This window comes from Drosophila montana, unplaced genomic scaffold (assembly GCF_035044405.1).
Source record: "Drosophila montana isolate Dmon_TW-CO22-7 unplaced genomic scaffold, ASM3504440v1 contig_3217_1, whole genome shotgun sequence".
Taxonomy (NCBI): Eukaryota; Metazoa; Arthropoda; class Insecta; order Diptera; family Drosophilidae; genus Drosophila; species Drosophila montana.
The window spans coordinates 1,562,372-1,587,105 of NW_026998097.1; the positions used below are offsets into that span (position 1 = coordinate 1,562,372).

General features: G+C 40.8%; 10 protein-coding genes and 2 non-coding genes across 17 annotated transcripts; 5 read left to right on the forward strand and 7 right to left on the reverse strand.

The window, feature by feature from the left end:
* Positions 1–330: 330 nt before the first annotated feature.
* On the reverse strand, positions 331–2,195 carry AIMP2 (aaRS-interacting multifunctional protein 2). 2 transcript variants are annotated; one of them, XM_064689226.1, is made up of 5 exons: positions 1,994–2,195; positions 1,682–1,795; positions 1,095–1,256; positions 810–1,038; positions 331–748 (listed from the first exon to the last, which is right to left on the reverse strand). In XM_064689226.1, the coding sequence occupies exons 1-5, from the start codon at positions 2,099–2,101 to the stop codon at positions 372–374; spliced, it is 990 nt and encodes a 329-aa protein (XP_064545296.1). In that variant the 5' UTR covers positions 2,102–2,195; the 3' UTR covers positions 331–371. The 2 variants fall into 2 exon arrangements, with proteins under 2 accessions (XP_064545296.1, XP_064545297.1); XM_064689227.1 differs by lacking the exon at positions 1,682–1,795 and having other exon boundaries at positions 1,994–2,191.
* Positions 2,196–2,524: 329 nt separating this feature from the next.
* Positions 2,525–9,304, forward strand: Spc105R (Spc105-related). 2 transcript variants are annotated; one of them, XM_064689059.1, is made up of 9 exons: positions 2,525–2,671; positions 2,727–2,818; positions 2,884–3,334; positions 3,510–3,648; positions 3,713–7,235; positions 7,296–8,234; positions 8,295–8,542; positions 8,603–8,807; positions 8,870–9,304. In XM_064689059.1, the coding sequence occupies exons 1-9, from the start codon at positions 2,645–2,647 to the stop codon at positions 9,129–9,131; spliced, it is 5,886 nt and encodes a 1,961-aa protein (XP_064545129.1). In that variant the 5' UTR covers positions 2,525–2,644; the 3' UTR covers positions 9,132–9,304. The 2 variants fall into 2 exon arrangements, with proteins under 2 accessions (XP_064545129.1, XP_064545130.1); XM_064689060.1 differs by having other exon boundaries at positions 7,299–8,234.
* A 394-nt stretch (positions 9,305–9,698) lies between these two features.
* On the forward strand, positions 9,699–10,423 carry LOC135433154 (matrix-remodeling-associated protein 7). The gene is made up of 2 exons (XM_064689119.1): positions 9,699–9,925; positions 9,989–10,423. Exons 1-2 carry the CDS (start codon positions 9,824–9,826, stop codon positions 10,376–10,378), a joined length of 492 nt encoding a protein of 163 aa, XP_064545189.1. The 5' UTR covers positions 9,699–9,823; the 3' UTR covers positions 10,379–10,423.
* Positions 10,424–10,999: 576 nt separating this feature from the next.
* Zmynd10 (zinc finger MYND-type containing 10) lies at positions 11,000–12,657 on the forward strand. The gene is made up of 3 exons (XM_064689118.1): positions 11,000–11,968; positions 12,018–12,475; positions 12,541–12,657. Exons 1-3 carry the CDS (start codon positions 11,108–11,110, stop codon positions 12,599–12,601), a joined length of 1,380 nt encoding a protein of 459 aa, XP_064545188.1. The 5' UTR covers positions 11,000–11,107; the 3' UTR covers positions 12,602–12,657.
* Positions 12,658–12,664: 7 nt separating this feature from the next.
* Positions 12,665–13,614, reverse strand: RpS12 (ribosomal protein S12). The gene is made up of 3 exons (XM_064689121.1): positions 13,544–13,614; positions 13,219–13,353; positions 12,665–13,028 (listed from the first exon to the last, which is right to left on the reverse strand). The coding sequence occupies exons 1-3, from the start codon at positions 13,558–13,560 to the stop codon at positions 12,761–12,763; spliced, it is 420 nt and encodes a 139-aa protein (XP_064545191.1). The 5' UTR covers positions 13,561–13,614; the 3' UTR covers positions 12,665–12,760.
* LOC135433376 (small nucleolar RNA U18) lies at positions 13,097–13,168 on the reverse strand. Its single transcript, XR_010437088.1, has one exon. It is a non-coding gene; the product is annotated as a small nucleolar RNA U18 (small nucleolar RNA).
* Positions 13,434–13,504, reverse strand: LOC135433375 (small nucleolar RNA U18). Its single transcript, XR_010437087.1, has one exon. It is a non-coding gene; the product is annotated as a small nucleolar RNA U18 (small nucleolar RNA).
* A 427-nt stretch (positions 13,615–14,041) lies between the features above and the next one.
* Adk2 (Adenosine kinase 2) lies at positions 14,042–16,552 on the forward strand. Of its 3 annotated transcripts, none has more exons than XM_064689005.1 (3): positions 14,042–14,273; positions 15,080–15,563; positions 15,655–16,552. In XM_064689005.1, the coding sequence occupies exons 1-3, from the start codon at positions 14,257–14,259 to the stop codon at positions 16,192–16,194; spliced, it is 1,041 nt and encodes a 346-aa protein (XP_064545075.1). In that variant the 5' UTR covers positions 14,042–14,256; the 3' UTR covers positions 16,195–16,552. The 3 variants fall into 3 exon arrangements, with proteins under 3 accessions (XP_064545075.1, XP_064545074.1, XP_064545076.1); XM_064689004.1 differs by lacking the exon at positions 14,042–14,273 and adding an exon at positions 14,837–15,000; XM_064689006.1 differs by lacking the exon at positions 14,042–14,273 and adding an exon at positions 14,854–14,967.
* A 539-nt stretch (positions 16,553–17,091) lies between these two features.
* Positions 17,092–18,697, reverse strand: ste14 (isoprenylcysteine carboxylmethyltransferase ste14). Of its 2 annotated transcripts, none has more exons than XM_064689009.1 (4): positions 18,160–18,697; positions 17,725–18,096; positions 17,354–17,659; positions 17,092–17,290 (listed from the first exon to the last, which is right to left on the reverse strand). In XM_064689009.1, the coding sequence occupies exons 1-3, from the start codon at positions 18,400–18,402 to the stop codon at positions 17,372–17,374; spliced, it is 903 nt and encodes a 300-aa protein (XP_064545079.1). In that variant the 5' UTR covers positions 18,403–18,697; the 3' UTR covers positions 17,092–17,290; positions 17,354–17,371. The 2 variants fall into 2 exon arrangements, with proteins under 2 accessions (XP_064545079.1, XP_064545078.1); XM_064689008.1 differs by having other exon boundaries at positions 17,092–17,301.
* A 231-nt stretch (positions 18,698–18,928) lies between these two features.
* Positions 18,929–19,589, forward strand: mRpL20 (mitochondrial ribosomal protein L20). Its single transcript, XM_064689010.1, has 3 exons — positions 18,929–19,066; positions 19,126–19,334; positions 19,390–19,589. The coding sequence occupies exons 1-3, from the start codon at positions 18,980–18,982 to the stop codon at positions 19,544–19,546; spliced, it is 453 nt and encodes a 150-aa protein (XP_064545080.1). The 5' UTR covers positions 18,929–18,979; the 3' UTR covers positions 19,547–19,589.
* Positions 19,590–19,597: 8 nt separating this feature from the next.
* Positions 19,598–20,465, reverse strand: LOC135433067 (10 kDa heat shock protein, mitochondrial). The gene is made up of 3 exons (XM_064689011.1): positions 20,312–20,465; positions 19,935–20,096; positions 19,598–19,849 (listed from the first exon to the last, which is right to left on the reverse strand). Exons 1-3 carry the CDS (start codon positions 20,312–20,314, stop codon positions 19,700–19,702), a joined length of 315 nt encoding a protein of 104 aa, XP_064545081.1. The 5' UTR covers positions 20,315–20,465; the 3' UTR covers positions 19,598–19,699.
* Positions 20,466–20,800: 335 nt separating this feature from the next.
* Positions 20,801–22,558, reverse strand: LOC135433290 (protein Exd1 homolog). Its single transcript, XM_064689306.1, has 3 exons — positions 22,213–22,558; positions 21,533–22,144; positions 20,801–21,475 (listed from the first exon to the last, which is right to left on the reverse strand). Exons 2-3 carry the CDS (start codon positions 22,106–22,108, stop codon positions 21,203–21,205), a joined length of 849 nt encoding a protein of 282 aa, XP_064545376.1. The 5' UTR covers positions 22,109–22,144; positions 22,213–22,558; the 3' UTR covers positions 20,801–21,202.
* Between the last annotated feature and the right edge of the window lie 2,176 nt (positions 22,559–24,734).

Consider the following 24,734-nt stretch of genomic DNA (forward strand, 5'->3'; position numbering starts at 1 on the left):
AAACGGAAAACTGCATTGTATAAAAAATTGCAAAGATACATAAGCCAAATAAAATGTCAAAAAAAAAAACCTCCGACGTTGATTACTTGAAATCATAGTAAAGTGAACATTTCACATATATTTCTGATAAGTAAAGGAACGACACGTGCTCATCCTTACTCCAAGTGTACGGTTTTAAAAGTTCGAAATATATATTTTCATTGATTTGAGGAACATTCTCAGAAATATGCTATTACCAAGACTGGTATCGTTAATTGTGATAAGGTATCTATCAAATGTAAATCGATCGTTTGCGTTTAGCGTTCGAAATAGTACAGGTTCTCGCTGAGATTATTTTACTAACGGTTTATTTGCTCAACTTTAGAAATATTTTAAATTTGGGTTATGATTTTGGCGCGCTTACGCCATGCCAGAAGCGACGGGGTAAGGTCCTTGTCCGTAATGGCAGGCATGCGTATAAGGGAGCTGTAGACACCAATGTCCGCCACGGACATTTGATCACCGCCAAAGTATTGCTGTTGCTGTAGCCGCTTGTCCAGCAGCCGCACCATTGCCACCTGGCTTTTGTGTGTGGTGCACCGCAACAGTTGATAGCAGATGTCCAGCACAGCATCGATTTCATTGCAGAGCGGCGAGTTTTCATAGCGATATTCTGTGGGGCCCACTCGCCCCAAATACCTTATGATATTCACCTCGCCATAAATGGGCACATACATTGTGGGTGAGCTAATCATTTCGGTGTGTTCGCCTAGGCAGACAAATCGTAAAATTAATCTAAATATAACTGAGTTCTATTAGCCCATGCGTACAGTTCTTCCATATAAGAGTCACGTTGATCTTGGGTAGCGCTGAATTCACAGACACCTTCGCCAGATTAGCCTCAAATTCTCGCGCTGCTGGCCCAATATCCGCCATTGTTGAGTGTGTAAAGGTTTTCACATCAATAGTGTACAGATCGCGCCAAGCGTTCTTCAACGCCAACAATGCATATGGTATAAAGTTGGGATGTCCATTGACGACAACATCCTGCAGTGGCACCTGTCTCAACACATTTGCATAGTATTTTATAAGGTATTAGGCCAAAGTTAACCTACTTCTTTTAGTCCACCATTCTGGTAAGCTGTTGTATGCTGGATGGTCTTGCCGCACACACGCACACCCAAACTGGAGCGTATTTGTCCCAACTGCGCTTTGAGCTCCTCGAGTTGTTTCAGCACCTTTTCTTGTCGCTCCAATACAGCTGTTGTGTCTTGGTTCTAAAAAAAACAAAAAGGCAACGCACTGCATCAATAAAGGACACTTCAGCTTCCAAAACTGACTGCATTAAAACTAGAGATGGGCGCGTGACAATATCATCGTAATTGCATATCCTTTGAAATAGTTTGATAACCGCGTCTGAGGATACCCACTCGTTAGATATATAAATATGTTTAACATATTCATTAAATTTGTTATTAGCAACAATACATAGTGTTAATAGCCAAGTTTTTTAATACCCTGGACTTATTTTTGGGCACATATTCACATAATGTTTATAACGGGTCGAAACATCATGCGCCCATTTCTAATGTGAACACACGAACACAAACTTGAAAAGCACGGTGCGTGTTATGCATTTTTGTTAGTCAGTTGAATTTATAAATAGACATATTATTTGTGTTTAGCATATACATCGTTTAACCTTTAGCAAATGTTGTATTTGTCTGCCTAAAATGTCCAAATCAAGTGCACAGGTGCCAGATTTTGTAATGTTGCTCTCAACCTCCGCAGCGCCACTGCATTGAATTTGATGGGCCTTTTTTTGATATCATGTAGTGAATGAAAATTAAATGATTTTTGAGTTTTCACATAGGCTCAGCACCGAAGTAAGCTCATAGATGGAGCATGGGCAACCAATTGAAAAGCAATTCACTGGCACTTTAGTCACTGTGACATTCTGTTCCAGCAACGCTCATCTCTAATTTGGGCCACGGCAGCTGCGAACAACACTTACTGCGGGGCCTGGTGTAGCGCCGGCGGAGAGGCTGACATTCCTTAATTCGTACATACAGGTTGGCAGTTTAATATCAAATTGTGGCAACAAAGTCTTCAACTCGTACATTTCACGATTCAATTTGGTAGCGGTTTTAAGTAGATACAGCACAGAAAAATGTGCTTGGCGGTAGCGATGAGTCAAGTCTATTATCGATTTCTTGAATTAATGATAAGTCTATCTATTCTGAACATGCAATCAATATCGATAACAAGCTTCCAGCTGATTACTACACTTTTGCCAAATTTTTCCCACATCCACAGCCAACAATAATACAAGCATTATAATGCCATGGTATATATTTGATAAATTAGAAATTTTAAAAAAATTAATCTCTGCCACTACTACCAAATGGCTTAATGCAGCTGGCTCAATTGGTGCTGTGCGCATCTTAAGGTTTTAAAAAAAAATTCCTCTGATTTTATTAATTCTACTTGAATGCTAATAGATAGTTGAATTTAACAGCCTTAATCGTTTTATCGATAAGTCGATATAAAATAATGACATTCTCTGGGGAGGTGACATAAACATTTTAAACGAGTTGACATTCCCATCTAATGGCGTCTATATTTTAAAACAAAAGAACAGAATTATTTGTTTACCAGAACAAAAATGAATAATAAAAAATCAAGAAGTTCGGTGAGTGAAAAATCATACCTCATAAACGGAATACTTATAATACCCATTCTGTTAGCTAAAAAAAGGGCCGACCCAGGCGGATGAGGAGCCTGATCCTGTCCGTACTATAAAGCGTCGCATCAGTTTTAGCGGCAAAAAGTTTATCAGGTAATAAAGTTTTAATAGTATATCCATGAGTTATTTAAAGCATAGCTCTTGTTTAAAAAATACAGAGAATTCGATACTACGGAGAAACCACGCGACTACGACAACTCATATGAAATATCGGACCACACCAACGGCGACGATAGCTCCGGCCAAACCCATGGCACTGTGGCAGCGTCTGTACTGCAAAGTACAGCCCATATCTCATTGGCCAATGAGATGGACAAGGAAAATACATCGCCCATCGCAATAGCCCTAGGGTCAGTGTACGAGCAGAATTCTCGATTTAGCGATTCTACACTCAAACTCCAAACGAGCATCAATGTGACGCTGCTACCAGATGAAATGGCCAAACGCCATCGGCGAATGGAATCCCCGGCCCCTTTGGAGTCAATGTCAAGCGACAGTTTATCCTTGTATGAAGCGGAACGTGTAAAGCTGCGTGAAAATAGTGTATATAGAATGCCAGTTTTTGAAAAAACAATGGATCTTGTTCCAGAAAAGCTAGCTTTTGCTGAGGTACGTAAAAATATTGAATATCTTTGAATAGTCTAAACGAACCTCATCTTATGCTGATGTGAAGCAAATGTACTTTGTAATGGATGTAACGTCATAGTTATCTCTGTTATTTGAGTATAATTCATAAAACATTTGATGTTTTAAGATTACAACGTTCTTTTTTTATTGACCCAAGGAGCCCAAGGATCTGGAAAACAGAGACGAACAAAAAACTATTGTAATACCTACGGACATTAGTTGTGTGACTCAACAAGTCTGTCAGAAGACAGTGCTATTTGAGAACAAGGACATATCTTGTGATTTTACCGACATTGGTAGGGATAATAATGAAAATAGCCAAAATCAGAATGACTAAATATTGATATCCTGTTTTTTCAGAGCCAAAAGAAAGTTGTTGGGCTGCGGGTGCGACGGCTAAGCCAACGCAAGAAAATGAATCTATTGATGTGGTAGAAAAAGATTATATGAATTATTTGCCAGATGATTCGACGTTGTCTTCGCCGTTAATACCGTTGGATGTTATATCAGAGAACGGGATAAGCAAGAAATTGAACTTTCGGCAACTGAACGATGCCTTGAACTCCGGCCAAATACAGTTGTTTCCCAACGGTCCGAAAACACCAACTACCGATCGCAAAGCAAAGCAACAGCGTTTTTGGCATGGTCTAGAGCAGCAGCCCGCGGAACAGGATGTCCCCCTCAGAGAAGTCATTAAGCCACGCGGCACGCTTAATTTTAATGAGAGCATGATGATGTCGCCCACACCGCAAAGGCCCGAACCTAATCTAATGGCAACAGCAGACCATTTCGAGCAACCCGTCAAGGCTAAGAGCTCACATAACCCTAGACGCAACTATCGCTTCTCCCAGGCGGACGAGCTGATGCTAGACAATACAAATTTTCTTGTCCATGCCAGAATAGGCGATGAAACGCAGTCGCGAAATAGCTCCAAATCTTCATCGCGACGGGAAACGACTTATGATAATACTGCTATGGAATTGGATGATCTGGAAAAATGTGAAGCAGCTATGAGAGCTGCTCTGGAGATCGCCAAGCACAAGGAAACTATGCAACGCCTAGAGCCGATGGAAGAAGAAACTTTATTAAGTCCCTGCAAAAATGCAATCAACGTAATGCATATGTCAACTGCAGTTCAGCAATGCAATCAAGCAGATTTGAATCCCCATAAAGCACAGCCATCTCAGCAGCGCAGCAAGCTAAGGCAATCGTTGCACATGTCTGAACCCATTGAAGAAACCTCCTTTGACTCGCACAATGAGTTAAAGTCAGGTCCGCCTGCTACTCCAACAGCATCGCAACGCATGAGGCATAGGCAAACATTGCATATGGCTGAACCAATTGTAGAGGATATCGTAATACCACATATTGAGCCGGCAGCTCCTCAAATGAAAAACAATACCCGCAGACAAACCATACACTCTGCGGAAGCCATGGACGAAGATATCGTAGTACCTCGCCAGGAATTACCATTAAATTCTTTAGCTCCTGCAGTAGAAAAGCACTACGGCAGGCGCCGGCAAACACTGCATATGGTTGATTCCATTGAAGAAGACTCTTTTTGCTCGAACAAAGGCGGTAAGACAATTGCTGCTTCCATTAAATCCAAGCACAATAAATACAGGCAAACGCTGCTCATGGCTGAACCCATTCAGGAGGATGTCATGGGGCCACAAAAAGAACCGATGCCGCAACCGGTGCAGCAGCAGATCAGCGGGCGTAGACAATCACTAAATTTAAACGAATCAATTGGAGAAGATTCCTTTTATTCAGCGACTGCTGCCCCAGTAGAGCTGCATGACAATAAGAACAGACACACAATGCACATGGCCGAATTCATTGAGGAGGATTTTGTAAGACCACAACAAAACTTACATGCTCAACCGACAGCTCCTACGATGGAAGAGCAGTACATTAGACGTAGACAAACACTTCATTTGGTTGAATCCATTGAAGAAATTGTCGTTCAACCCCAGTCAAAGTTTACTGCAGTTGAACAACAGCACAGCAGGCACAGACAAACATTGCATCTGGCAGATCCCATTGAAGAAGACTCGTTCTGTTCAATGTCCAACGCTGCCAATCAGCATAGAGATAAATTCCCTGGGGATAAACCAATTAAGGACGAATTGAAGCGACAATCAGAAGCTGCTGCAGTTGGCCTACAGTCCAATAGGCGTAGACAAACCTTGCACATGGCTGATCCCATTGAAGAAGACTCTATCTGTTCAATGTCCGCAGCAATCAACTCGCATAGGCATACATTACAAAGGGATGCGCCAATTGCGGAAGATGGATCAAACCGGCAGGAAGAATTAAGGCGGCAGTCAGAAACTTCTGCAGTAGGATTGCATTCAAACAGGCGTAGACAAACGTTGCACATGGCTGATCCCATTGAAGAAGACTCTATCTGTTCAATGTCCGCAGCAGCCAACTCGCATAGACACACATTGCAACGGGATACGCCAATTGCAGAAGATGGACCAAAGCCGCAAGAACAATTAAGGCGACAGCCAGAAGCTCCATCAGTTGGCCTGCAGTCCAATAGGCGAAGACAAACATTGCACATGGCTGATCCCATTGAAGAAGACTCTATCTGTTCAATGTCCGCAGCAGCCAACTCGCATAGACACACATTGCAAAGGTATGCGGAAGATGTTTTAAAACCGCGAGAAGAGCTAAAGCCACAGTCAACAGCTCCTACAGTTGCCTTACAGTACAATAGGCGTAGACAAACATTACATACGGCTGATCCAATTCAAGAAGACTCTTTCTGTTCAAAACCAACTCCCGTGCCCGTGGAAGCTCATGCCAGCAAGAATGGAAGGGATTTGCTCACGACAGAAGCTATTGATATCGATGAGATTAAATCTCATGCACAATTGCAATCCACGTCAGCAGCGCACCCAGCTGAAAAACCAAGCAACAAACATAGACAAACTTTACTCATGTCCGAATCCATTCAGGAAGATATAACTAGCGCGCAAAAAGTGACCAACTCTAAATCAATGGCCAGGCAAACATTAAATATAGCTGAGCCCATTGAAGAAGCCATTTGCAATGCAGCCAAGTCATTAAAGTTACAAGCAGATGCTTCCATCGACCAATATAACAAAAATGCACGTCAAACATATTTCATGGAGGAAGCTATGGAGGAAGACATCAGTTGCAACCAGTCAAAGCCGACCACTCCACCCAAGTTTCAACTACAAAGGAAGCCAAGACACACATTACACAGAGACGAAGCCATGGATGTAGAAATGCCAAAAGTTGCGCCAACTGAGCAGCGCTCCAGCAAGTCCAGGCCCACACTGCTGATGTCGGACTCTCTAGAGTTGGAATTGCTAAGCCAAAGCGCCTCCGAGGATATTGATAAAGCGAGAGGTGACAGTCCTTCAGATTCAGCAGAGTGGTTAGCTCAGAGGCTCAAAGCACGTGAAGCATTGACCAAGTCAATGCCAATGCCAAAGCAGGAATTTCCAAGTCCAGATCGGATTGAGAAAGGGCAACAATGTCAAGCTGTAGACACAAAAAGCGTCTTTAATCGACTTATCAACCGTACAAGTGTGGAAACCCCTGAGATGAATAAGAAGCAGCAGAATTGGTATCAAAATTGTTTTCCCATCACGCCCGGTCGCTCAATAATTGAGTATGAGGACCTGGAGGAAGAGTGCAAGGTTGAGAGCCCAGCTGCGAAGCCTGCTGTCCAATCCATATACAACACTATGGATATGGAGCTCGACATGGACACCTCAAACTTTGGCACTCCCAAGCAAACGACTTCGTTTACCGTGAAGCGCTTGCCAATACACTTGACACCTAATTTGCCGCAGCCCAAAAAGCGCAACACGCACTTGCCAGTAAAAATGGAGGACAAGAATGTGTAAGTTAATGTTTTCTCCAGACGTAAGGCAGTATCTAATTTTGTATCAATAAATTTTAGTAGCTCAGCGATTGAACTGGAAGCATCAGCACAAAATGTGGAGCAATTAACGCCCGCTAGAAACAGGTCACGAATTCCTGTCTTATCCAAATCATTGAATTCACCTTGGCGTGAAACGGAGCAGCTGGACGGCACCGTGCAGATGGTGAGGGCAATAATGATGGGGCAGACACGCTGCCAGAAAATGGAAATCACTCACTTGACGGAAGATAAGGCGAAAACGGATCCAGCTATGTATGAGGATAACCCCATAACCATTTCTGATGTGTCAAATCATTTTACGGCGCAGCGAGAATTGGCGAAGCGTTCACATGCCAAGAAAGCTGAGCACCAGGCCAAGGAATCATCCATTGAAAGTCGCAGCTCAAATGAGCATTGTAATAAAAGCTATGCGACAACCCATAAAAGGTTTATAAATCTAAGTGGCGATACCGTAATCCTAGCCGCTGCTGAAGTTCTTGGCGAGGAGTCGGACGTTTATGAAATTGATAAGACACGACTCAGTCTGGTGTCGACCTTGCTGGACGAGGAGGACGACAGAGAAAAAGAAACGGCTAATAGCAGCAATATCGAATTAGAGTCCAATTCCGAACCTGAAGCTTGCCTTGAGCAGCTTAATCCACCAGCAGTGGCTGGAGCAGCGGATGCGTGCAAAAAATGCAAGCGTTGCAGGCGCTCAATGGACAATGCGACGACGCGCAACATCTCTGCGGATTCATTTGAATTGCCGGATTGCCCTGATCTAGATGCGCAGTTTGAGCGTTTGGAAAGATTGCGACAACGGCCGCGTCTAGAGGATGTGCACAAGTATTGGGAGCTCAAAAAACTGGAACTTAACCCCGATGATGAAGATGAAGAGAAAACGCACAGCCATATAAGCGATACATGTTGCTTAAGTCTAGCACAAATGCTCGAGATGTTTAACAACAAGTGCGAAGAGTAAGTAAAAAGCTGATATCAGAAACGATTTGATCCTTTAATTGAACTTTTCTAATTTAGGTACAAGCAATTCTGTCCAAAACCAAAACCAGTTGAAAGGTTTGTCAAGTGCTTGGAAGACTCAATGCGTGCCCAGTTGCCCAATTGGATATTTCATGATAATCTTAAATATTATCGTAAATATATCTTCTCACATCGTAAAATAACAACATTTCAAATCGTTATTGATTATGAGCCGTTGGACTTACTGGAAAGTAAGATACGCGTGAGCAGCATTCAAATGAGAAAATCGAACATACCTCCGAAGTGTAGGTATCTAAATTGTAGACTCTTAACTCAATTTTTAACTGGATTTCTTTCACTTTCAGTTCCATTATGGAATGTCTATGACCATCTGATGGATTTTCAGCTAAAGCTTAATCTACCACTGAACCTGGATCGCCTGTTGGATGGCAACGAAGTTGAAGATTTTGTAAAATTCTTACTCCACATAGATGAAGTTTGCTTAAGAGTATATAGCATATGTAAAAATATGCAAATGGTGTTGACTACAGCAGGAGCGCGGCTATTAAGGTGAAATCCCAAATCAGTTTAAATATGTGGTTGTTTAATTGTTTTAATATTTCAATTATTAGAGAATCTAATCGCATTATTCTGAGAAAGACTGTGCGGCGATTAATTAAGAAGGAAGATGAGGCATTTGCGCGTATGGAGAAAACGAACTTTAAAATTGAAATCGGTAACGTTCAGGAGATCTCGTTTAAGGATATTCTGCAGCCAACTTTGTATCAATTCGATGAGAAAATTCAATTTTTACCAAAGGGTATCGCATTTTTGGAAGCCTTCTTGCAAAATCCCGATCAATTTCTAAGGCGTAACGCCGAAAACAATAATTAAAGTTTTATTGCGGAAGCTTTGGTCAGCCAGCAATATTACCAATCCGACTTGTTTTATACATAAAATATTAAGATATTCAAAGTTATGTAGTAATTATTTTAGATGTACATGACATTTATATTCAGTTTGCCAATCAATATTTTTAAAGCGTTTTGTTTGTTTTTTTTTTTCGTTCGCATTCTAACTAAAAATTAAAGTTGTTTTTAAGTTATTTACATTGAATATAACAATATATAAATGTCGCTTTTTAAATAATTGTTCATTATGACATATTTTAAGTATGGCATTAAGTTATACCAAATAAAAACCGCAGAAATAAATGTGAATATTCAAAAATCAACGGACAAATTTTTAGAGGCAAAAAATAGCGTCGATTCAATAAATACTGTATGAAGTTTAATAAAACCAAATAAATGTTTGAAATACTCAAACTAAATAAAAGCTTGTTATACTATTAAAATATTTATGTGTAGTTTGAATGTCAACTGACGCTAATGAAGTAAGCCAATATGAAGTTTAGTATTTTAATAGTATTTTTGTAGTTTTTCGTATTTTAGTCTCTCTGAAAATCGGCCACATTCCTCAATGCTGGAGTTGGTTATCAAAACAAAAACCGTAAGAAAAATTGCAACAAACACAAACACTAATAAAGACAAAAATATTAGAAGCATACGGTTGCAGTATTGAATGACATGTGGTTTGATCCTTCCGGATACTATGTGGTTGCCTTGAGCACGCTGCTGCTGTGCATTTTAATAGCCCTTTATTTTGCCAACTTTTTGAAGGACGATTCTGTGAGTAGCCAATTGAAATAATCCCACCCCCGAAATGCACTCAAATACATGTACTTAATACAGGAACTAGAGGATGAAGGCCTTGGCGATGACGAGGTGCGTTTGGAGGACGATCCCGTAATGAAAGCACAGATGCAAGCGCGCCTGCAAAGGGAAATCGATGATGATGAGGCCTACGAGGAAGAGCAGGAACCGTTAAGCGAGAGCGATGCAGAGCAAGGACCAGGAAAGGCTCCCAATTACAGTAATCTGGTGGGAAAATTCAAGGCCAAGCGATACCAACACAAGCTGGAAAAGAACTTATCACCCAGCCAGATTGAGGAGGAGCGACGGATTGAGCGTGAACAGTTGGCGGCTATTTTTGAATTGCTGCGCAAACAGGAGGATGAATTGAATCTCAAGGATCGCATAAGCGATTGCGAGCTTAAGCAGCAAGTGAAGTTGTATCGTTAGACACTTTTTCAACTAAAGCGTGTGATTATCACTTTTGTGTATGGATTTCGGGACTTCTGTATCTGCTTAGAATTGCAAGGTTTAGGCTAGAGCCTTAATGTTAATTGCTTAACAGAGAGTCGCAAAGGAAGACGCAGCGACGAGTCATTAATTTACAATTTATAGTCAAAGACGAATAGATTTTATTCTGTATTTTAGTGTCTTTTATATATATGATGTATATAAGATATAGAGAAAGCATGTTCTACTTCAAGTATTAACTAATTGCGAAAAGTGGTTGGGATAACTTAGCCCAATGGACCTTCATATAATTATAAATGTGAGTTGATATTCTAGTTGCATCCCCATGGAAATATATGATTTATCCAATTATTCTTGTTGAAATACAATCTGAATGTACAAAATCTAAAACGTCTACGAATGGCTTTTTAGTATGCCTGTAAGTATGGAGATCGGCTACGGGCATTTAATTGTGCAACTAAAGAGATTGATAAGTTGAATTCCTCTTCTCAAATTTTGAAGAGATATTGCAAACTGAAAAAAGTAACTACAGCAACCCCTAAAAACTTCTCTCTGGAAGCAACATAGCAACCGAACAATGTCTATGACAACCAAAATTTGATTTATGTAGCATTCTGTCCACATAATTTTCTACTCGCAAGCTGAAGAATCTAGTGAGTTTTTCAGAATTCACTTCAAACAATTTAATAGAACAAAAAAATCGAAATAATGGTAAACTTTGTGTACCCGGAGGAGCTTTACCTGTTCGTGGAGAGCATTCGTAGCTTTCAGGTGCGCGATGTGGGCAGCAGCAAATGGCTGGAGATCCATGAGATGATAATCAAGCTGAGCCAGCAGGCGGCGCTTGAGGTGGCCGAACATCGTGAAGAGGAAGTCAAGGAGTTTCTCATTTCCCGAGATAAGTTATCGGTGCTCATAAATGAGGCGTATTGCGTCAATCTGTGGAAATCACGTGTGCTGCCCCATCTGCTGGAGATTGATCCGAATCCACAGGCAACATTCCTGATTTACACGGTGTTGTACCATGAGGCTGCTGTGGTGGCGCTGCTCGATCTATGCCTTTACCATCCCAGTGGCTGTGAATCGCTTCAGGATTCGGTGCTAGATTTGATCGATTACTGTGCCCAGGGCGTTGCGCAGGTAATCGGTTTGGTTAGCATGGGCTACCACGAGAACGAGACCAAAGTAGATGTGGACGAGGCCGTGCTCACCGAGCTGGAGCGCCAAAAGCGCGATCTCATCTATAAGATTGGCCTGCGCTGCGTTTCCCTGCTCAGCTACCTAGCCGACAATGTTTCGCTGTTCCATTTGGGCGCAGCTCGTCGAATGCTAGTTACTCACGACATACCCTGGCTTATGGTCGATGTACTCTGCTTTCGGCCCTGGCAACGCAATACCAGCAAGGGCTTGGAGAAGTTTATCGACGAGAAGTGGAGTGGCGTTGAGGACGTAGCTAAAATTATAAAGCCAGAAGCCCAAGCCTGGTTTTGTGTCCGTCAGCTACTGCTCAGCCCGCAGATAACTGATAATTATCCCTTGAACGAGGCGCGTTGCAAACAGATATCCAAGGTAATAAAATGTAGCAGCATTGAATCCAGGCTAATGCTTTTCATCACAGCTGCTGGGCATGCTACACGAAACGCTGTTGGACCAGCTGCCGGTGTTGATCGAGCTGAAGCAGTACATCAGTCGCTTAACACTCAGTGGGAATACTGGCAAAAAGGCTCAGAATCTAGTTTTAGAGGATATGCCACAAATTCAGGATGACCTCATCAAGGAGGTGGAGCGCGACGGCGGCTTTTACCAGGTAGCTCAGAACCAGGATGGAGTATTCCTCAACAACAATCGAGAAGAGATCTGCGCACTGGCCACGAAACTGAGCAGCGCCTATGGTACAGAGCTTTTATGTGAACTGGAACAACACATGGCCGATTTGGAACTGAAGAAGGATGAAACCAAGTCAGATGACAGTCCTGCAGCCGACGAAACGGAGGAAAAATTCCACAAATGCGGCACTTGCCAGGAGCCAGCAAAAAAGAAATGCGCCAGTTGCAAGCTGATTCATTATTGTTCCCGGTGGGTTTCACAATTTTCGCGCGAAAACTTATCTCAATTAAATGGGGGTTTTTTTTCAATTCCAGGGAGTGCCAACTTAAGGATTGGCCGCAGCACAAGGACACCTGCATTGGCAAGGCTGTCTAGCATAACTGTTTTATGTTTACTTTGTATTACACATTAAAGAACATTCCAAAAATTGACGTTCCGTTATTTTTGTAGGTATTTTTTTTCTTTATTTAGCAATAAAAAACTTGCCAGGTAGTCTCTCATTCAGCAGACGGGGGAACGGCAACGGAAACATGTTTAGCTGTTCTGTCTGAGATGGTCCTTAACTACATCCAATGCGGGCGTCTCCTCACCGTAGTCCTTAATGACAACCACAGAGCAGCCGCACACCTTGCGTGGCTTGCCCTCCTTGTCGATCTTGCACAGACCGGACCATTCGCCCAGTTTCTTGTGCGAATCGACACGAATCAGCGGAATCTGGTGCTCATTGCACAAGGCTGTGATCAGTTTCTTGTAGTTGGGCTCATCAAAGGATTCGGCCAGAATGCAGAGGACAGCTTGACGCCTATTAAACAAAATAACGATTAGAATCAATTTTAACCAACCTTATGCTTACATTAATTGGCTTTGTGGGGTTCTCAGTAATTGGAAAATTTTCAATCAATGTAAAATTCATAAACACGGACCAATTAATCTCATCAGCGTGTGCCAAAACAAAAGCCAAAAAATGGTATGTTTATGTTGTTGTTGCTTACTTGTCCAAAGCCTTGCAGGCCTGGTGGATGCCATGGACGAGTCCATCAGCGATCAGCGACTTCTTCAGCACTTCCTGTAGCGCGGTGTTTATGTCCATGGCGCCGCCAAGAACGGGCGCTGCGGAGGGCACATCTCTGCCGGGAGAAAAAGGCTTGTTATTCGAAATCACAAATTATCGTCAGAGAATGACAAATTTAATAATATTTTAACACTCTTAACTCAGTAATTGGAAGTTTTTAAATCAAAATAAATTCATAAACACGGACCAATTAATTTCATCAATGTAAAATTGTTTAGTTAGAAGTCAAAGCATTTTGCACTTACACATCAACGTCGGCCATATCTGAAAGGTTGAGGCTGCACTGCACTGTAAATGATTATAATAAAACTATTATTAGATATGATGGCGCACATAATTGTAAATTAAAGACGAGGCGGCTTCAGCACAAAATTAATACGCTTTCGTACCTTTTTGACAACCGGAAAGAAAGAGAGCCGAGTCGTGCTGCGGCCAACTTCATGTTTTGAAATCAGTGATGCTTCGAAACTTCGATATCAGCTGTAAGTGCCAATGCCTTACAAAAGCTGGTTGTTTTATAACTCGTTTTAGTTGTTCAATTTAAATTATTGTGACAAACAATTCAATTATAAAATTCAACTATTGCTCTTTTAAATGTTATTTTTCACTTAACATTTTTAAATAAGTTGTCAATAATATTAAATATATCATTTCAATAGCTTATGCCTAGTGGAAACGATGTAAATTAGAACAATCGTAGGCCATATGATTAAGTATTTTTTAGCATATTTTTAGCGGCTGTTCTCTGTGTCATTTTGCGCCCAAAATCTTTGGAGCCAAACAGCTCCCGCAACTCGTCAAATACGCTAAAAATAGCTCGTAATAAGTCTAATTTAACTAAGTCATAGTTTATAGAGTGATACAAAGTCAATTTTAAGCTACAGCTTCTCAGTGCAATAACGTGTTTATGTTTACATAAGCAATCGGCAACATCCAAGACAACAACAACATAAAAAAAATGACAAGCAAGCTACAGTAAGTTGTGTGAAACGGTCCCGACTGCCCCCAGCCAACACCTCGTAGTTTATTAATGTCTACAAATGGCACCACGTGCTCGTATTAGTTCGTGCATCTAATTGCCGAAATTTACAGCAACATGTGAAAATCGTGTGCCTGTGCTTGCTGCTCTGACCGACGCTATTGTGTATTTGTGTTTGTTCCGTTATCTACGCTGAATTGTGGGTCTCCACTTTTGATATAATTGGCAGCGGGTCGTTCTATGAATGAGCTCCCGAAATTGTTGCTATAGAAATGCGATGCGCTGATAAGAAACATTCTTGTTGACAAATACAACAAAACGCACGGTAAACAACAGTGGCCACCAAAAAATGGAGTAGAGCTCAAGATGATATCGATATGTATTCATACATAAAATATCAAATTGCGTATGTACTTTAAGGTCTTTAGTATTTTTCTAAATAAGAAATGAATTGTTTTCGGTATATATTGTATAAATATATGTAAAATATATAGTCTAATTTAATTGGGTATTTATTCAACATCTCTAGCAGTATGCATACCATTTTAGCCAGCACTGTAGCGCCTTTTTGGGGGCTATCGCTGGGGTTCATCGACAACTGATACTGATTATTATTTGACGCGGCACTCGTTGATGTTGGATTTCGGTTTCAATTGTTAATTAGGCGGCAAGCCCTCGACTGGAAAGCATGTGCGACAATAAGAGCAACTCAAGCAACGTGAGGTTGCGTATCGCTTAAGCGCTTAAGGGAACTTGTCCATTAAGTTGAGGCTAATCCTTGCACTTCTCTTTTCATTTGCAGAGAAGGTATCCTAGTCGGATGCGGTAATCCTCTGCTGGATATTTCGGCGACCGTTCCTATGCATTTCCTGGAAAGATATGGCATGAAAGAGGATGATGCTATTCTGGCCGAGGAACGACATATGCCCATTTATCGCGAACTGGCTGAGGACTATCAGGCAGAATATCTGGCCGGCGGTTCGGTTCAAAATTCATTGCGCATAGCACAATGGATAATTGGACAGACCAATGTCGCCGTCTTCTTTGGCTGTGTGGGCAAGGACAAGTTTGCAGATATATTGAGGGAGAAGGCACGCGCCGCCGGTGTTGATGCGCATTATCAGGTGAGCGAAGACACGCCCACGGGCACCTGTGCTGTGCTCATCACGGGCACGCATCGCTCTCTGTGCGCAAACCTGGCGGCAGCCAACAAATTCACCATCGAGCACCTGGAGGAACCGGCCAACAGGGATCGGATTGAGAATGCTTTATACTACTATATTTCGGTAAGTAGGAAGAACACACAGCAATTGCGGATGATCTTGCATTCCTGTTGGCAAAACGGTTTTTAAACTATTGTGTGATCTTTGCATGCAGGGCTTCTTTTTGACCGTTAATCCACCCAGCATAATGCGTGTGGCCGCCACCGCCCATGCCAAGCAGCGACCGTTCCTAATGAACCTCAGCGCACCATTCATATCGCAATATTTCATGACACCGCTGCTGGATGTTATGCCCTATGTTGATATCATTTTTGGCAACGAGGCGGAGGCGCACGCCTTTGCCACTGCGCAAGGTTGGCCCGCCGACGGTGACCTGCGTGAGATTGGCAAGCGTCTGGTGGCCCTGGATAAACTCAATTCGGAGCGACCACGCATTGCCATACTCACGCAGGGCTGCGACCCCGTGCTGCTCATACAGCACGATTCGGTCCAGGAGTTTCCAGTCACACGTTTGGCGGTGGATGAAATTGTAGATACCAATGGCGCTGGGGATGCATTCGTTGGAGGTTTCCTGTCGCAGTTTGTGCAGGGCAAGTCGCTGGATGTGTGCATACGCTGTGGTAACTATGCGGCGGGTCATATTATCAAGAATCCAGGCTGCACGTATTCCGGTTCGCCAGAGTTTGTTGAATAATCATCCAGAGGAAATACCCACCCACATACACACACATACACATGCACACACGAAAACTACACACGCAACACAATGAAGAACACTCGTGGAGTGCACACCGACAAACCTGTAAGAGGCATAAGCATTGCGCAAATAGTTTTGCAACTACTGCAAATAAGTTCAAAAAGTGACTAAGACAATTTTGTTAACACTAATAATTATTTGTACATATAATCTACACTCACACATACACAAAAACACACACACACACTGTTGCCAACGAATATGTGAGTTATGCACGGCCTTGTGGTTTATATACAATGTTAGAGCAATATTCGAATTTAAATTGATAATAAAATACAAAACCCATAAACATTCACATTTTTGAAAATTGCTATTATTAATTTTTTACGATTTTGACTGTTAATTGGCAGTTATATGACCTAGAAATGCCGCTTCGAAAATAAATTGATAGCAAGTGTATGATTGATTCATTTAGCCAAGTGTTGATATCCGGCTGTACTGCAATAAAGATTAGGCATTTGCTTCCGCTTTCTTTCTTCTAAACACATTGTATTTTGTGCGTTTTATGAATTGACTTAATATTTGAATCAGCTATAAGATTAGTTTAGAAAAATTACAGCAATGACCCTTGAGGTGTTTTGATTACACACAGGTGTCATTCTTTTATTTTTACTGTAATATATCACATCGTATCTGATGTTGATTTATGTTTCTCAAGCTATCTTTATAATCTGTTTTGATAAGCTTGTGACTTATCTGTGATGCATTGAAGTAACGAATAAAGGCTACGAAATGGCAGCTACACAGCTATTTCATTAACAAATATTACTTTACAGCTGTCGGTTGACTTATTTTTTGCTGACAAAGAAGCAAACAAATGAATCACATACTGCATTTACTTATAGAGACGCTTCTGAATTTATTTCGTTGTTGAAAAATACTAATAATATAACATTTAAAAATCGTATATTACCTAGTTGAAAACAATACGAATAGTGTAGATAATAACAGAAAATGTTCTTCACTATTTCTATTGTTCTTGTGTGCACGAACTTGAATTTTGTATGGTTTGTTCATACAAAAGTATAGGAAACTGAGGGAAAACTAAAATTACATTTGTTGTTTGCTTACATTTGCATTTGTGTGGCTGACGTACTTGATCCCGATATGGCTGCTATTCAATCAGATAGCCTTTGATGAAGGGCAGGCCCGTTGGCACTCGCTTCTGATAGCGCGCATAGTCAGATTGAAAGAAATAAAGCAATGAGTATTCCTCAACGTATATGCGATCGTGAAAGAATAGCCAGCTGACTAGAGCATAAATGCAAATACACAGCGGATTCATCAGTATTACTTGGGTGCCAATGGACCAATAGAACCAGCCCACATACGACGGATGGCGACTGTAGCCGTATAATCCATGGGTTATTAGCTTGTGGTCCGTGTGCTTCTCATCCTGCACCTGTTGTGATTTATATTCATGTACAAATATACTTTGACCAAATAAGATTATATGTATATATTTACTAAATGCGTAAAGCTGCGCCCTGCAGTGATGATGGCCACCTTTCGCACAATTTCGCCGAAGGTGCATAACGTCACACCTAGCAGCCACAAGTAGGCCCAACGCTTGAATTCGGGCAAAAAATATAGCTCTAGGGCAAACTCTATCCAACTGGCTGCTGCCGCCAGGCCATAGTGCACCGAGTGATTTAGCATGAAGGAGTCCAGTGAGAGGGTGCGTGGATTTGCAAACGCAATAACCAGAAACTCAGAGTAATGAAAAAAGGACATGAAGCAGCCATATACGCCGAACTGCTGCCAAGGTGTGGGCGCAAAACAAATGACTAGAACGCTTGCCGCCATGGTAAAGCCCAAAAACGAGGCGCGTATGGCAACCTTATAGATAACAATTACAAAGTAAGAGATATTTGGGCACTTGTACAATGAGTCATCCCATACCTGATATTCAATGTTCCTGAGCACAAAACGGATTATCATGTTGATTAGGGCGTAGTACAACATCGGTCCCCACAGGACGGCACCCCAGACATTTGGTACAATCCCATAGTATATCTGAGGAACTGAGGGCACAAGCACAAGACCCGCCGTGGCCAGAAAGCAATACAAACTAATCCGGCCCTCGGAGCAGAGTTTGGCGTGGTGGCCTGCCGATGCTGAGGGCCGTGAATTATTTGCGCACATTATAACTAAATCACAAGGCTTTTTGTGTAGTACTTGGCACGAAACACATTAAAATTTCGATTTTGTATAGCATTTGCAGAAATGTAAATAAATAGTTTAAAACCGGCAGCGGCTGCGCATGTCAATAGCAAGTGTGTCTTAATTTAGAAGGTTACAGTTCAAAGTGCACTGTTCTGTGCCTTACGTCAGAAAATATTCAACATTATAAAACCAAAACCATACTATATTCACTGGACGGTAAATGAGAAATATGTGGTTTGTAGTGTTTTATTTGTTATCATCATTTACATTAGCCATCCTAGAGCTGCGGAATTTTGTGTAAACAGGAAAAACAGTCACCTTCGACATATCTTGTTGTCATTCATTTGTAAGTGTGGCGTTACCTTCTCACATTTATGAATCTCCTCACTATCGCAAAGTAATCGATAGTTGAGCGAGCGATGTATAATTTACCGATAGTCAGCTGCGCGTGCACAACATGAACTTCGATAGGCTGGTCTGTGAGGGTTATGTAAATAATTAAATTATTAATTAAAGCCTTAACAATTGCTATTCATATTGCCAAAAAGAGTTTGCTATGGTGTTTTTAAGCATTCCCCTGATGGTGCGCGCACGCGGCCCTGATGAGTTCTGGCGCAAAAGGCGTATTTTCAAACTCGCTGCGGTATGTACTCAGAACAGAAATTCATGAAATTATTCTGACCGGTAATTAAATTGTTTCAGCATTACCGAAGCCGCACTCGCAATGTTTATTCTTTTGCCATACGCAGCGTTCATCGTGCACTCGCATACGCCACCAAGGGCCGCAAGCTCAAGAAACTGGACATGGCTCAGCTGTGGACAAGCCGCGTTGAAGCCGGCTGCCAACAATATGGAGTCGCCTTGGACACATTCAAGGAGGGCCTTGCACGCTCAGATATTTTGCTGAACAAGTTAGTTGATGGTATATACACTTATTGGCTGTACATTAATCGATTTGTTTTATAGAAAAATGCTATCAGATTTGGCTATTTGGGAGCCACGCTCGTTTGAGGCTTTGGTAAATATTTCCAGAGAACGGGCTGCTGTGGAGGGGTTGCCGGACATTAAACGAAGGTCGGCCTTCAATCAGGTCTACGGACTGAGTAATCTGAAGCTCGATTAGGTTAAGTGTTTACATACAAATATAGTTTTATATATTAACTGAAGATTCATGTTTTATTTTTGGGTCATGCAATCAAAAACATTGCATTAAACTTTTATTGTAGGGGGTTACGCACTAATAGAAAACAGAATTCATAGAATTATTGGGAGCCATTTATTCTAACTTGGCCAAGATATCCGACTCGCGGAAAAGGAACAGCTCTTTCTTCTCATCACTATCCAATTGGACCTTGGTACCGCCAAATTCAGGCAGCAGAACGCGATCCCCCTCCTGTACACCAATTGGAATATGACTGCCAGTTGTCTAAAAAAATAATAGATCCAATCAATATTATGTGACAAGCTTAAGAATATGTTGTAATTGCCGCGCGCAGTTATGAAATACTTACAGTATTGCGAGTTCCGGGGCCCACCGCTACAACAGTGCCTTCCAGCACTTTGCCCACCGATTTTTCTGGCAAGACAATGCCACCTTTCGTTTTGGTAAGAGCTTCAGCCCGTTGCACCAAAATGCGATCAAGCATGGGGATGATCTTCTTAATAGCGGCAGCCTATATACAATTGCAAATCATTCGATTTTAATAAGCAATTTACTATAATTGATTTCACACATTATTTCCCCCCGCCCAAGTGCTGGGGCAGAGTTACACAACAGCCCGGCACGGCGAGTTATCAGCGTATGTAGAAACTTCGAGAAGCTCAAGTGAAATTCTTTATACGCCACATGCGATTTCAGTATTTTTGAATAAGTTAACACTGTACTTACCATTTTTATGTAATTAAATGCAAACTGGAGCGCTTCGAACAGCTAAAACTTAATTAATAAATGAAAGTGAAGATTCTACACGTGCGGGCCGGTCGCAGTTGTTCGTAATAGTGATGCACAACCACCGCACAATTGGCATCGATGCTTTCTCTATGTACGATGTATCGTAATATCGGAAAAAGCATTTACTCGACGAATTTAAAGTCAGCCGTTGAAATTTAGCCACATAGAAAGAGGAATGCAATAAACTTTTACGAGTTAAATAGAATTTATACTCTGGTCACAGAGTAAGATAAGCATATTGGCACTGTCCATGCGCATGAACGTCATTCGCCAATGAAGCTAGGACTCCAAATGTAATAGTATTAACGTTTTTTTTTATTTGGTGTCGCCCTATAGGGACAGGCAATCGCAAAAGAAACTATATTTCTATTTGAACACTAACTATACAACAAGCGAATCTCGGACCCGAACAAAAACGAAGTCGACTTTGGACCAGTTGTCAAAAATATATATATTTTTTTAGCATTATTATATTTATTGTTAAAATTATGAATGTCCACATACAATTGTACTGGATGTCTCATCTATATGTTGTATGGTTAGTGATTTAACCACAGGATCCCCCGACAATAAAAAATATTATTTCCAAGCTTTAATGTTACTGTTTTGGGTTACAGTCGGAAAGCCATTAAAACAAGAATTAAAGAAATCTACTTTGTGAGTAGAGTATTTTGCAGTTGGATGCACCCAAATGCAACGATACAACAAAGAAATGGAGTACAATCTTTAAGATTGTAAGGGAATTGAAAAAGCAAGAAGGAGACGTGAGGAATGTGTTCAGCATGCGCGTGTTGGATCCATTTTAACAATAATATTAAGGAAATGTACTTAGTCCATCGATGTTGATATTTTGTAGTATGGATCTATGCAGTCGAAGCCAGTTTTGCTACCAGGTCTCATGTTCAGTGCCACTTCGTCCGATTTCTTTTGCTTGTTAAACTCGCAGCTGAATTTTTCCGACATTTCTTGCAAATCGCTACAAATATTTCCGTAAATAAGCGTATCGTGCAACTTATGTTGTAATATGGCAAGTTTTCCCAGGTACTGGATCTGTCCTCTGGATAAAGGGCGTGCGGTGAAGTTACGCAGCGACTCGCTTGCCTGCAGTAATAGTAAGATATCATTTTAGAGCTATACACAGAACATGGTCTTTCTTACACTAGTTATCTCATCGCAGGTCAGCTCGGACAGCGGTAGCTTAAAAATAAGCGCAATGGCGTCCTGCAACGTGCAATTACTGCGATCCTGTCGAGCCACGCACAACGCCACGAACGTATCGCAAATTCCATTTATTCTTAGCTTGTGCTGATGGAACAGCAAATCGCATATTCGATGACTGTAGTGCATTATTTTTCTAGGATACTCCGCCTGCAGCAGCACAGATAGTTCCCGAAAAATTACACCCAGCGCTTTCAGATCAAACACATAAGTATTATTCGCAGTGGCAATAACCATGACGGATGTAATGCAATGCCGCCCATAAAAGCTTGGCTCCACCAGCACCGAGATGATGGCTTGGTCGCGTATGTCGCTTAGTGCCCTATGGTATGACTGATCCGTTTGTTGAATAACTATAATGCGCTTCAGTTTCTGCTCCAGGGACAACCATTCGTGTGGCAGAAGGGGCGCACTTTTTATAGATTTTCTTTCCCAAGCAGCAGCTGTAGCAAAAGACTCTACGCTGTCATTGTCGCTGTTGTCGATGTCCTCAAAATTGCTATTGTCATCGCTCATTTTCTTATTTTTTTTTTTATTGCGTTTTAAGTAAAGCTGCATAAATAAAACAAAGATTTATTTGCAATTCGCAGAGAGAGATGGCACACTTTAAAAATCCTTACATGGTGGCAACACTTCAGTAACAATCAGCGGCTCAATTGTAAACAAACACTACCAACACGACCGAAATGTGTTTTCGTTTTTAAATTAATGTATATAATTTGATCAGCGCTGCCAGAAATCTCGGTGCAAAATTGGTGTACGTTTTGCACGTTTTTCTTTTAAACACAATACGTCTATACCAGACAACATTAAGGTAAATGTGTGTGTCTAGTACAGCAATTTTTTTAATTTACATTAAACTCTGTTGTGGGCGATCGCTTGGCGAATCAAAATGCAAAGAAAAATAACTAAACCATAGTCAATGCAAAACACTGGCAACCTGCGCAGATTTATAGAATTTGTGTACTTATTACGATTAGCGGTAAAACACACAAACAAAAAATGAAAAGCATATGAGGAAGAAAACGGCAAATTGGCGAATCTAGAATTAGTGATGAGAAAACAAACTTATGTTAAGTTCACAGTGACAGCGATTTTCGATAAGCATCAAAAAAAAAAATTAATTCTGTTTTATGAGCAGTATTTTTAAACTTTTTCTACACGTAGTATACGTTTGGCTTAAAAAACAACAACAAAAATACTATATTTAGATATGTACACATGTATGCAAATGTGCACATATGTAGGTGAAAACTTGTGTATGGGTAATACAAGTACATATGTATGTATATCATTCTGATGTAGATGTACATACATACATTGATGTACATACGAGTACATATGTATGTATTTCATTCTGATGTATATGCATACAATAGAATTATCGCATATGCATGTACATAGCTCAAGTTTCCAATTGCAGTGACAAAATGTTGGCCAATTTGTTAAATGGCCTAAAGATGTTAAGGCAAGGAAACTCAATCAGGCCAATGGCTTCTGGCATTGCAATACGGCCAATTGACGATCTCGTCGAGGACCAATATAGATTTTGCAATATGATTTAATTTTCGAATTTACTAATTGCAATTGACTTTGGCCTACATCGAGCAGCAAAGCGACGGCCAGCCTTTCCATCACCCAAATTGGTCTATCAAGCTATCATCTGGGATGATACTTAGAAGTTTAATGCCATAGCAGCCAGACGGCAATCGGACGACATCCACATGCCAGCTGTGTGTTGCTAGGTTCCTGATGCGGATTTAATTCGGCTGCCCGTTAGGCTTTAACCATGGCCAATTGTGCAATTGTCAAACGATCTGTTGATGTTATTTTCTTTAATCTTATTTTAGGCACTGAAAAAGATTTTTCATTTTGAGACATTCGGTTTGTTGTACTCAATTTCTGTGAAAACGACCATGGTCAAAGAAAACATTTATTTCAAATCAAATTTTAAAAGGCTTATATTAATTGTTAATGGCCGCAAAATAGATAGCAATTTCATTATTATCGATTTTATACCCTTAGTGGGTGTTATAATTTGGTTTACACATTTAATGTGTAACGCATAGAAGAAAACATCTCCGACTCCACTTGTTAGAGTATATTCTAGGTCAGCATTAAGAGTCGAGTTGATATAGCCATGTCCGTCTTTCCGTCTGTCTTCAGTCTGTCTACAGTCTGCCTTAAGTCTGTCCGCAGTCTGTCTACAGTCTGTCTACAGTGTGTATACAGTCTATCTACAGTCTGTCTACAGTCTGTCTACAGTCTGTCTACAGTCTTGAAACTTTCTGTTGGTCATCTGTACTTCGGAACCAGGCGGATCGGACGGACCACTCTATCATATAGCTGCCATAGAAACGATCGGTCGAAAAGTAGGTTCTTATATGGAAAAATATTATATTTTCCTAGATATTTCAATCAAACTCAGCGTGTTCGAGCTTCACGATTCTTAGATATCCGCAAACAGTAAGGCGAATGTCTACAAGGGTATTAAATCTTCGTAGATATCATTTTTTTCTCGTTAAATATCTTTTTAGGGTTTTTAAAATTTATAGAAGACAAATTTAAAAAAAGTTATTAAGGAGTAGGACATAAACAGTGCCCAGGTCGGAATTGAAAAATCCTAATAATTATATAATCCTGTTTATATGTTAAAAAATAAAGTAAATATGCACTTACGCAAAAATATAAATCCACATATACTATACAATTAACTAGTAGAAAGTTTTATTTTTACATATGCACATACCTGAAAAAACAGAATAATATGGTTCGTTAGTTTAATTCATACATATATACATACAAACATACACTTACACATACATACACTTACACATACATACACATATACTAACATACAGTTCATTACATCGTATTGTAAGTAAAACACTTAATAAATGCATTAAAACCTGTGAATCTTACATTAATTCATGAGAATCGCAGAGTAAGGCTATATTAAAAAAAAAAAAATGTGCGGCTGATTGGAGAAAGTTTTCATAAGTGTCAGACTAAGTCTACTTATGGTGTAGCAGAACATACATGGCGGCTATTACCCGGCCTTGCCCGCCCAAAGATTTTTCCTTTAAATTTTAAGCATTGCCATTTCAACAAGCGCTTATTCACATTATTTGAATTCAAAATT